Source organism: Rhinolophus ferrumequinum, chromosome 9 (assembly GCF_004115265.2).
Source record: "Rhinolophus ferrumequinum isolate MPI-CBG mRhiFer1 chromosome 9, mRhiFer1_v1.p, whole genome shotgun sequence".
NCBI classification, from domain to species: Eukaryota; Metazoa; Chordata; class Mammalia; order Chiroptera; family Rhinolophidae; genus Rhinolophus; species Rhinolophus ferrumequinum.
This window is the reverse complement of record NC_046292.1, coordinates 64,315,986-64,327,735: the sequence shown is the minus strand read 5'-3', so window position 1 is coordinate 64,327,735 and position 11,750 is coordinate 64,315,986. Positions and strand designations below refer to the sequence as shown.

At 44.2% G+C, this 11,750-nt stretch overlaps 1 protein-coding gene across 1 annotated transcript; it reads right to left on the bottom strand.

Annotated features, from left to right (window-relative positions):
- Positions 1-6,884: 6,884 nt before the first annotated feature.
- Positions 6,885-9,809, bottom strand: CCN1 (cellular communication network factor 1). The gene is made up of 5 exons (XM_033115994.1): positions 9,511-9,809; positions 9,003-9,216; positions 8,297-8,653; positions 7,953-8,164; positions 6,885-7,837 (listed from the first exon to the last, which is right to left on the bottom strand). The coding sequence occupies exons 1-5, from the start codon at positions 9,571-9,573 to the stop codon at positions 7,535-7,537; spliced, it is 1,149 nt and encodes a 382-aa protein (XP_032971885.1). The 5' UTR covers positions 9,574-9,809; the 3' UTR covers positions 6,885-7,534.
- Positions 9,810-11,750: the final 1,941 nt, after the last annotated feature.

Here is an 11,750-nt window from a genome sequence, read left to right as displayed (position 1 = left end):
CTATTATAGCAAAAAGCGTGCTCTAGGTTGTGCCATTTTTAGAAAGAATCTGGGTTTTTCAAAGATCACCTCTTTCTGCCTTTACACTCCCCAACCACACACAAAAACACACGTATCTCTTCTCCATTGATCTATACTGGTGAACTGCGAGGGCCCACTCTAACAGAGAAAGCTGCAACTCAGCTCCCACAGTGGAGAAGCTGCCACGTAAAAACTACAGTTCACTGCTGCCAGACCTATGAATTTTTTAAAAGAAGATAGAAATTTGGACTTTTTAAAAAATCTCTCAGTTTTCAACTATTGGCAACAAGTTTCAGTTTTCACAAACCCTATGTAGGCTGAACAAAACACATCTGTGTATTGACCCAATTCCACCTGAGCCACCAGCTTGGGGTCAATGTAGAATAAACTTGCTTTCTCTTCTTCTTGAAGATCTGAAGATGTCAGAAGATAGCTCTCAAACTCCTTTACAATCTATTCTTAGTTGGTACTCATTAACAAGAGTCTTCAAGGAGTTTAAAATTCAGCAGAAATAGTTAAACAACCGGTCACAGTATGGTGGTGTCTTTGCTAGGTCAGAAGAAGGAGCGCTATTTGTCTGTCTTGGGGTGTGTGCATGTATCAGGCTGTGTCCTACCATATCTATACAGATTTGAAGAAGGCCATTCTTTAGAGCTTTTTATAAGGATTCCCTCCACTCCCTGGTCCTGCAGCCATCCCGACTGAGATGGATCCTGCTGGTTCTGTATGGAGCTTGGGGTCAGTGTCTAGGAGACTTCTTGAGGTACTCCATGAATCTGATCAGTACAAAATGGATACTGGAACCCTTCCCCCACGTACACAAGCATGATGACAACACCGGGAGAATCTTAGATATAACTAGCAAAGCTTTTCCTTTTCCTGACTCTCTTCAAATCCATTCCATTTTAGAAAGTGCACATGAGTGTCTTGCTCCCAAAAGATTTTACTACACAGGTACTGTGATGGTTAATTCTATGTGTCAATTGGCTAGGCTGTGGTGCCCATTTTGTCAAACACCAGTGTAGATGTTGCTGGGATCTATTTTTCAAATGTGATTAACATATAAATCAGTGACTTTGAGTAAAACAGATTACCCTCCATAATGTGGATTAGACTCATCCAATCAGTTGAAGGCCTTAAGAGAAAAGACTGAGATTTCCCAAAGAAGGAATCTGGCCTGAAGACCGCACCATAGAAACCCTGTCTGAATTTCCAGCTTGCCTGGCCTGACCTGTGGATTTAACTCTTATCTGAGCTTTCAGCCTGCTGGCTTGCCCTGAAGATTTTGAACTTGCCAGCCCCTGTGATCGCCAGTTCCCTAATAAATCTCTCTCTTTTTCTTTATGTATACACACACACACACACACACACACACACACACACACACACACACAAACATGCACGCACACACACACACATATATATATATGTGTGTGCGTGCGTGTGTGTGAACCCAAAGCAAAAATACAAACTATTTCAAATGCTAATGTCCTACAAGCCTCTAAACTCAGGTGGTGTTGGTGTCTTTGATTTCTCTTTATGGCTAAGATGAAGAAGGTGTCACTGGATTTCAGAAATTTTCAACTTAAGCGCCAAGACTTTCAAATAGTTTCCAACCTATTTATCTTCCAAAGCGTAATGGAGGTGACCACTCCTCCAGGAATCCCTCTTTGACCCCAGTCCCAGGCAATTGGTAGCTTTTCCCTCCACCTCCCTCTGTGTCCTATTATACTTATTACATCGTATTTTTGGCTATGTGGTACTGACCACTAGTTCTCCCTTCTCTAGTTACAGAATCTCTGATTTTTAGCTCGGTACATGGCAATGCAGGATAAAAAGTATATTTCCTAGCCTCCCTTGCAACTAGATGAGGTCATGTGTTATGTGAATGAGGAAATGGAGGCCACTCATGGTGAACAACAAGATAGTAGGAGCTTTGCATAGAGACAGTGGAAATGTAACATCTGTATGCGGTGTCAGAGGGGTAGTAGATTGGGGGCGGGAGGTTGTCACTGTGTGAGGGATATAAATGATAAATGTCTCTTACATTGTTTTGTGCTCCTGAAACTAATAAAAAAATAAAGAGTAGGAGCTTTGATCCATAAAATCTTGGGGCACTACATCAGCATAGCACTGCTTATCTGGATTTTCACATGAGAGAAATATAAACTTCTATGTTAGTTAAGGCATTGTTTTTTGGGTTTTCTGTTATTTGCAGCTAAGCCTAACCTTCATCGTCGGACTCATTTTTGCTTACATGTATATCTCCTCTACCACAAAGTAAGGGAACCATGCTCCTTCATCAACTACTGTATAGTACTTGCCTGAAATATAGTGTCCATTGAGTGAATTTAAGAATGAAAGGATGAGTGAGTGAGTGACTAACAGGCTAGGGAAAAGCCCAAGCGGAAGTAGAAGGATGACATTGTACCAGTGAGAGGGTGCCTTCTAATTTCGCTTCAGCTTAAGACAACATTAATTCTATATTAATGAGCACTTAACTTTATGCCAGGCACAGCGTCAGGTGATGCTTTTATAGCAGTGTAAACAACAGACAAAAATTTCTGCTCTCATAGAGGTCATTCTAGAGGGGACAGACATAATAAATAAACAATGTCAGGTAGTGCTAAGTGCTATGATGAAAATAAAACTGCTTCATGTAATGAACTGCTTTAGAGTAGATGGGGAGGGAGGGTCACTGAGAAGTAGCGTTTATGCCGAGACCTGCAGGACGAAAAGAAGCTTAGGTCAAGGCAAGGGGCAGTTGAGGCAGAGCAACAGCTCGTGCAAAGACCCTGAAGAGGAACTTATTTGGATAATTTCAAAAAGGAAAGGGCAAGTGGGTTTCTAGTGAGTAAGGGTGAATGGGAAGAAGTAGGCAGGGTCCAGGACCTGTGTGCCAAGTGAGGAGCTGAATGTAATTCCAAGAGTAATGGTAAGCCAGGGAGCCTTCGGCTAAGATAGGCATGTTCTGATTTATATTTTTAAAGAATCACTCTGGCTCCTCTAAGGAAAATGGACGTTGCAGGGCAAGAATGGAACCCAGTGATGTTTTGGTTATCTATTGCTGTGTAATAATCTACATGTAAAACTTAGGGTCTGAAAATAGCCACATTAGTTTGCTATTTTATGAGTCAGAAATTCTGGTAAGGACTCGACTGGTAGTTCATTTTTGATTCACGAGATACCAGTTTGTGAGGCACCTGGGGCTGGAGGATGCACTTCCAAGATGGTTTCTTCACGTGTGGGTGATGAGCAGGTACTCCCTGACCTTTCTCTTTCTCCACATGGCATCTCTTTCTCCACATGACATCTCTTCCTCTAGGGCCTATCCATGTGGCATGGGCTTCTCACAGCCTGCTGGTCTCAGGGTTGTTTTGTTGTTTCAATGGAGGCTCATTTCAAAGAGAAAGGAAGTAGGAGCTCCTAGCCAGTGCTACCCTTGGAACCGGTACCACATTGCATCACTTCCTGGATATTTATTGGTTAAAGCAGTCAAAGAGCCCACCCAGATCCAAGATGGTTGAAAAGTAGACCCCATCTACTGATGGGGGAGTAACAGGGTCACATTGCAGAAAAGCGCATGGGGTGGAAGATATTACTGCAGCCCCCTCTGGAGACTACAATATACCCCAAGTGAGGAGGCCATTTCGGTAGTTCAGGCAAGAGAAGATGGTGACTCAGATTTGCCTGTTTGCACTGACCATGAGAAAGGGGTGGATTCAGAATATCTGAGCAGAATATATGAGAACTGTAAAGCACTAACAGATGCATCTGAGCACTTGTTTAATTGACTTGTACTTTATAAGTTTATGTGGATGAGTGTTGCCCACCACCAATAAAGTAAGTCACACATAAGTCTGTTCTATTCACAGGACACATACATCATTGTCATGCCTCACAATGTGTTTTGTTTCAGAGAATGAGTTCATTAAGGCAGGGACTTAATGAGGCCAGCTATCAGAGTTACACAGAGAGGCGAACCTATGGACTTACAGACTGTGAGATCCAGGGATTACCACATCCTATAACCAGCGGTGCTTTAAAAAGTAAAGAGGGCCTATCAACATTACATTTTCAAAGGCTTCATAGAGATGAGTGCATTTGCCCCCAGAAACACCTGAGCAGTTTCACTTCATACATTCAGTTGCATGACGACACAAAGTTTGCAAGATATGGGAATCAATGCACCAAAGAGACTGTATGAAAAAGAATGCTTTGAGTGACAAACATGCTGGAAGCTATTGTTCAATTTTAAGACAAGAGAGAACAATCCAGAAACTTGCCCAGAGTCACCCAGGAAATTAATGGCAGAGCTGGTGCAAAAAGACATGTCTCCAGATTCCAGTCTGGGATTCTTTCCACTGCATCACCTGCCACTCTGTGCAGAGCATAGCTTTGTTCTGTCTTACGGTCCTACTGGACCCTTGCTATTGCTCAACTGTCTTTCAAATACTGCCAGATGGCAGGAGAAGAGGTTGTGAACAAATCAAGTCTGATCTCTCTCCTGGAAAAAATAAGTCTAAAATATGCTTTGCTAATTTTGACCTAGTCACACCTCTTTGTAAACAGCACACACATTTATGTAAAAATCTTCATGGTGACACCACTTAACAACAGTTCTAAATGTCCAATGGAATATTTCTCAGAATTTACTAAAATTTTTAAGATTCTGAAGTCATCCTATAGCTCAGTGCTTATATCTCTACCAAAAAACAAAACAAAACAAAACAAAACAAAAAAAACAAAGAAACAAACAAAACCCAGCTCAAGAGTACCAGTGCCTTTTGGATTGGAAAGTGAGAACACATGATTCTTTGCTGTGTGTGGATGGGTACATAGTACATATATATTATGATTAATGTTTATGTATGTAACTTCTATTTCATATTTGCAGATGCATAGTTTTTTTGTTTTCTCAATATTTGAAATAGGCAGAGCTCCATGCCAGACATAGATAAAAGTTACATGTTCTAAATCGCATTATTTTCATTCTCAATTACTTTGAATTATTTCACTTTCTTCTATAGCCAAATAAAATGTACATAATTTGCATCTATTCTATTTTTTTTCTTAATTGAGCACTCTTATTTAAAGAATCAGCACTTATGCATTACTCTTATTGCATTTACCCCAAAATCCAGTATTTTGCATGCCAGGTTTTGTTTCACATTTGAGCTTATTTGGACAAATATCACCTCCCTACACACTTAAAGGATCTATAAAATATTGTTCCTTGATCTCTATGTAAGAAGTAATTTGCTGGGCTCTAGTGTTGGAGGAAAATACCTCAGGATTGGTGCCTGGGAATCTATAAATCTCACCTATGAATTTAGATGTCTGTTCAACAAGATTGTACCTCAAAAACCTCACACCTTTATTATGTTTCACGTTATGTTGCACTGACAAGTTTAACTGCACCTAAGACTGAGGCAGGTAGTGTTTAAATTCCCAAATAATACCTTAAAATTTGAATGCCTCAGGCAAGAAAAACTGACGACTCAGTAGCCACAAGTTGTATTTCAGACAAGACATTGTCAAAATCAGAATGAATGTCTTTGCCCATAGATTTTACTATCACATTTATATTAACCTTTATGCATTTCGGTAAGGCTTGAAAACAGATGCTTAGGCGGTGCTTTTCTGTAGGTCTTCAATAAGGCATCGATATTAAACTATTTTGAAAAATCACCCTTATAGAACCCCAGGAGCTGTACCCCCCCTTCCCTTTTAAAGCACTTTCTCTTATTGCATAAAAATTCAAGTACTCTCTTAAGCAAGTGCAGACTGAAATATTTCACTATGGATTTGAACAGGAGCCAAGAGGGTCGATGAAAGGAAAACTCTCTATAAAAGGTTTATTGTCAGCGCTTTCTAAAGATGTAGTTTCTTCTAAAACAGGCTACCAACGTTTTCACAAACATTGACGCAGCCTTCTCAACCTCTCCTAGACCTAAGATTCAGGTTCTTTTCTTTTAGGAATGCTCTGCATCTAGCCTTTGACCTTCTGGATGGCCGACTCTATCTAAGTGTTCCCTCCTCCATTAATATAATGTATATTATAAAACGGAAAGGGGGATGGGGTAGCTTGGTCCTCACACTGTTGGAAAAGTACTTGAAATTCCTTGCATTCTTTTGCATTAAACAGCATGTTTAGCTAATCACGGGCTTATTAGGATTAACACAAGTCATTGCTTCCAGCTCATTCAATGAAAACAAACTGATTCCTATAGACTCAAAGGTTGTTTTTTCTCTGATCGCAATCCAGGGTGAATTTTTAAGTAGTTCTCTTAAGTGTTTGGAACAATATTGGGAAAATACGAAGTTATAAACAAGTGACCTTTTATAACACATTTTCCAACCATACTTAATCTCGCCCATGGATACAGATATGCACAGCCTGAGTTATGGGCTGTTTTCATTCAAGTTTCTCTCCTCTACTGAAGTGACATGCGGAATAACCTAGTGATTAAAATGATAAATGACTTTACTACACCCACCTCACAGTGATTGGGTGATGGAGACCGGTAGGCTTTGAATTCTTATAAAAATAAAGCATTATTATTTGAATCACAAACTTGGCTTCAGATTCCTTCTTGTGCTTCTCACAATGCCTGGTGTTCAATACATTTTTTTTATACAGATTACTTTAAATGCAGAGATTTTTCTCTATTGAAGATATAAAAGGAATCATTGTCTCATTTTTGTAGGTTATTTCCCTGCTCTGTCCCAAGCACCTAGAACAGATCCTGACACAAAGCAGACACTCATTAAATCCTGTTTGAATGACTGAATGGAGAATCTAGATTGTTCCCAATGACTCTGGACAGCCTCTAAAAATACTGAATGCCATACACTCAGACATTAGGTAAATATTTCTTTATTAAATGATTAATTCCATAAATAAATTCTTCTCACTGAATATAAAATTAAAATCATTTACAAATTATTCCAGTATTACATTTCCCCACCCTCCCCGAAAGCTACATTTTGATAAATAAAAACATTCAGTCTTAAAAACACCTGATTTCTGTTTGCAGTTTAGAGTGCAGATAGCTGCCTCTCACAGACACTCACAGAGTGTCACCTTCAGGAAGGGATGAAGCCCCTCCCATTTACTTCTGTCAAAGGATGAAGGCTTTAACTGTCCAAGTAATCTTATTATCTTTTACAACTGCAGAACCAAAAGGGAAAAAGCCCAGAGACAAATACGCTTACCAAATAATTTACAAACAGAAAACAGAACAACGTCATCAACACCACAAGCTCCAAAATGAAGCAGTAACATGTGCTCCAGTATTATGAAGCAAAGTATTCTCCATCGCAGCTGCATTAGTGTCCATCTGCACCGGCACACCTGGCAGGTTCGAAATACCGTAATACTACTCAACAATGAGCAATGCATCCCTTCCACAATGAGTCCCTTCGCCCCCACCGCCCCCGCCCACGTCTCCGTGATTCTGGCACTCTTCTCTCCCGTTTGTCTACCCTGCGCTGGAAACCCAGGTAGCACTTAGTCCCTAAATTTGTGAATGTCATTGAACAGCCTGTAGAAGGGAAACGCCGCCTCATTTGCATGCGGGCAGTTGTAGTTGCATTTGCAGGACTGGATCATCATGACATTCTTGGAAAACGTCTCCCCATCTTCGCAGCGGAACCGCATCTTCACAGTCCTGGTCTGCTGGGGGGTGCAGCATCGGCCGTCCACGCAGGAACCACAGTACTTGGGCCGGTATTTCTTCACACTTGAACACCCAGCGTAAGTGAACTTGACTGGTTCCGGGGATTTCTTGGTCTTGCTGCATTTCTTGCCCTTCTGTAAGAAAGAGGAGAGCAGGGAAGTTAGGGGCGATGTTTCTCTTTCTCGGAAGAGAGGTTCACACCTCACCCAGCTGCCCAGGAACCGTCTACCTGCCACCGCAAGAACTTACTTTCAGGCTGCTGTACAGCGGCTGTCCACAAGGCCGCACTTCACAAATCCGGGTTTCTTTCACCAGGCGGCATTCAGGGTTGTCATTGGTAACTCGTGTGGAGATACCAGTTCCGCAGGTCTTTGAGCACTGAGACCATGAAGTTGTTTGAACGATACATTTCTGGCCATGTAAAGAAGGGTTGTATAGGATGCGAGGTTCCGTTCCAAAGACTAGAGAGACAAACAAGAGGAAAGATTTCTCACAGGCGTACTGACACAAACAGATTCGAGTACTCATTTTATAAAGTTTCAAACTAGGAACATATTTCAGTGCCATGTCTTAGGGGCTCAGTCTTAACTTACCAGGGAGCTGCTTCAGAGAGCCACCTTTTCCAAATGCAATTAATTCATTGTTTCTCGTTAACTCCACCTCTGAGGCATCGAATGTGGGCCCCTTGCCCAGGAGGTCGTCCCTCTCCTCCATGGGGTCCTTGGCACCATCCTCGTCACAGACCCACTCCTCACAGCACTGCCCGGTAACTTTGACCAGCCGGGGGTTGGGACAGCCCAAGTTGGGGAGAGAGAGTTCTTGGGGACACAGAGGAATGCAGCCCACGGCGCCATCAATACATGTGCACTGATGTTTACAGTTGGGCTGGAAACTTTCTCCGTTCTGGTAGATTCTGGAGTTATATTCACAGGGTCTGCCCTCTGACTGAGCTGCAAAGAGCACCAAAAGAGAAAGGGAGAAGAGGATGAAGTTAAGATTCCAAACCGTGGCCTGAAACGCATACATATTTTCTGCTGTTAAATTCAATTTATGGTAAAGTTCCCTACAATTCCCTGGAGACTCCAGACCAGAACAATAAGTTAGTCAGGAATCACTTTTCCGTATGCGCTTTTCGTTGGGCCCAGACACACTGAATTGCATTCCAGACTGCTGAAATCATGTGCCTTTCTGCCAAGCTACCAACAACAAAGCATCACCATACATGGTCTCAAAATTACTAAACTTCTGGACTACGGGGACTATTATTTTTTTAAAGGGGCCAAACCACAAGCCTCTTACCTCTGCAGATCCCCTTCAGAGCGGTGGAGCTGGCGCCGAAATTGCATTCCAGCCCCTTGGTGTGGTCGCAGGGCTGCGTTTTGCTGCAGTCCTCGTTGAGCTGCTTGGCGCAGACCTTACAGCAGCCGCAGCCGTCCCGGACCAGCCCGACTCCCGGGGCGCACTTGGGCGCCTCCAGGGGGCAGTGGCAGGCGGCGGGGCAGGTGGAGAGCGCCTGGAGGGGGGGAGAAGACTCGTGTGAGACTCGGCGCTGAGCGCAGGAGGGGCGCCCAGGGAAGGGACGAGGATCTCTGACCCTGTCGACAGGGGGGATTCTGATTCGGTCCAGCCGGGCCACCTCCGGCAGGGCTGTGTCCGCCAAGAGGCCTCGGACACATCTTTAGGGGGTACTCAAAGAGCTACCCCGAAACGCCCCCGAACTTTTTACTTTAGTTTTTTTCTGCCGTGGGCAATCTGGGAAAGGGGAAGAGACTGGGAGAGAGGACGCAGAAGCGGTGGCAAAACTCACCAGCCTGGCTAAGTGGAGCAGGGTGACGGCGACAGCGAGCGTCCTGGCGGTGCGAGAGCTCATTGTGGCGCGCAGGAGGAGTCCGGGAGAGCGCGGAAGCAAAGACGCCAACACACCGATGCGCAGCGGACAGGCCCGGCGGGGCTGGTTCGGGGCGGCGGGTGCGGTGGGCCGGGTGGCAGGGAGGCGAGGGCCGGAGCTGCGGGAGGGCTGCGGCGTCCTTCTGTCGAGGTCCTTCCGGAGGAGTGCGCTGAGGGCGCGGGTGCTGCTCGGGGGCGCTCTCGCTCGCGGTCTGCCCCAGCGCGCAGAGCCCGCCTTTTTATGGGCCGGCGCGGCGCCGCGTGTTGCAGTGACGTAGGCTCAGTCTGCGCGTTCCAGAATTCTCAAACATCTCAGGAATGCTGGTTGGCGCGGGCTGCTGCCAAGCGCCTCCCCTGGCTCCGTTGCACCTTTCTTTCTTTCTTTTTTTGGGGGGTGTGGGGGCTGGGGGAGTCCTGGATCCAAGAAAACAATCTTCCGTTTTTCCACTTTAAATAACGACTTGTATTGGGTAGGGCTCTTTTTGGCGTGATGGTGGTGATGGTGGTGGAAGGGGCGAGGGGGGCGAGTTCAGAACTTTGCCTGGACTGGGAGGGTGGGAGGACCTGAGAGGGAGGAACAAAAGTCGTTTTGTTTGGTGATGCCGAGTTGACCGGCAGCCTCGGAAGCCCTCACCCAGGAAGGCAGCGAGCTGTTTGCCTGTTTACAACCAAGGTGAGAGTCAAGGTATCTACTGAAGCGAATGGGAAGGGGGAGTGTGTCTCTGAGCCAGGAATCTACTTGTGGACTTCATAGAAGCATGCTCGGATCAAGTCCCAAAGCTTTGGCATGGTGTTTATTAGCCAAGTTAAGTATATTGCAAATTAATACCCGTAGTGGCATTTATGAATGAGAAAGGGGGGGAAATCAACTTCCTTCATGTCTGGCAGGTTTCCAGGCAGAGGTCTTCCCCCTCCCGCCCCCCACCCCCCCTTTTTGGTATGTCGAACTTGTTTGTTTTTGGAGGTTCCCACTTTAGTTCCAGCCCACTGCCTGGGTTGGAAGTCCGAGAGGAAACGAACGCAGGGAGCTCTCTGGCTGGCTGACTTACACTTCCTGACGGATGCGGGAGACCTGGGAAGCGCTTCCAGCCTCCCTCCGCTGGCAGGAGGCGATGCACAGTAAGCCGCCAGCCAGAAGCGGAGGGGACCACCGTGGAGTGATTTGTACTGAGATCATCACCTGTAAATACTTCAAGGTCAAACCAGATTCTAGTACCATTGTGCCCAATGGATCTCTGGAAAAAGCAGACTCCTTAAAGCTTGAAAGTGTTGCGGGATTTTTAATCCCGTTCCTTGGGACCGCTTAGAAACCTGCCGTTTCAAGTGAATTGCAATGCTTTTCTCTCCAAAAGAAAAAAAAAAAAGAGAGAGACATAAGAGGTTTAGGATGTAATATTCTGTAATAAAAATGTTAGCAGGTTTTAAGATCCTATTCTACTTGCAATACATTCGGTAGAAGACGCCCCTACAAAGCAATTTAACAGCATCAATATCGTTAGTGTGATTGATAAACTTTCCCTCAAAGTTTCTAAAATATGTATGTTTTTAGCAAAATATACACAAGAAATTATGCTACTTTCCTTTTTATATGTGCTTTAGAAGAAGAACTGCACGGTTCTTTTGTCCTTTTTAGTGTTTAGGGCTGTTCAGTCTTCATAATGTAGCAGTCTTGCTTTAGAAGGCCTTCAGTGCTGACTTTTCTGTGAATGACTGACAAGCACAATGAGAAGCTATTGTAATGAAAACACTCCAATGAAGAGCACCGACAGGAAAGAGTTAAATTTCATTCATACGAAAGTGCCCTTTCATAAGTCTAAGGCTTTTACTAGAGGGAGAGGGATCTCTAAGGCTTTGTTTGAGGGGTTTAGGGTGGGGGACTTAATTTTCAAGACAATAGATTATCAGGTGTTATGCAAATAAAGTGAGGAAAGTCTGGGCCCTATGTTGTACCCAGGCCAATCCATCAGTAATTGTTTAGAAAAATGGTTTTTCTTGTATTAGGGTTTCATTATTGTTTCCTTCTTAATGAAATGACTGGGGACAGGGTGAGTAAGGGCAGTGCGGGGTGGAGGAGGTGGTGAGAGAAAATGGATGGAGAGGAGCGTTCCTGGCTTCTGTTGTGGTGTCTTTTCTATTTGACTTCATGGTTGTAAGTATTTC

Bases quoted from the DNA above. Each gene is read 5' to 3' on its own strand.
- CCN1 (XM_033115994.1), bottom strand. From the start codon at position 9,573: ATGAGCTCTCGCACCGCCAGGACGCTCGCTGTCGCCGTCACCCTGCTC. The intron at 8,654-9,002 runs GTAAGAGGCTTG...TGCTCTTTGCAG, and splicing joins TCTGAAGGGGATCTGCAGAG to CTCAGTCAGAGGGCAGACCC. The intron at 7,838-7,952 runs GTAAGTTCTTGC...TCTTTCTTACAG, and splicing joins CGCTGTACAGCAGCCTGAAA to AAGGGCAAGAAATGCAGCAA.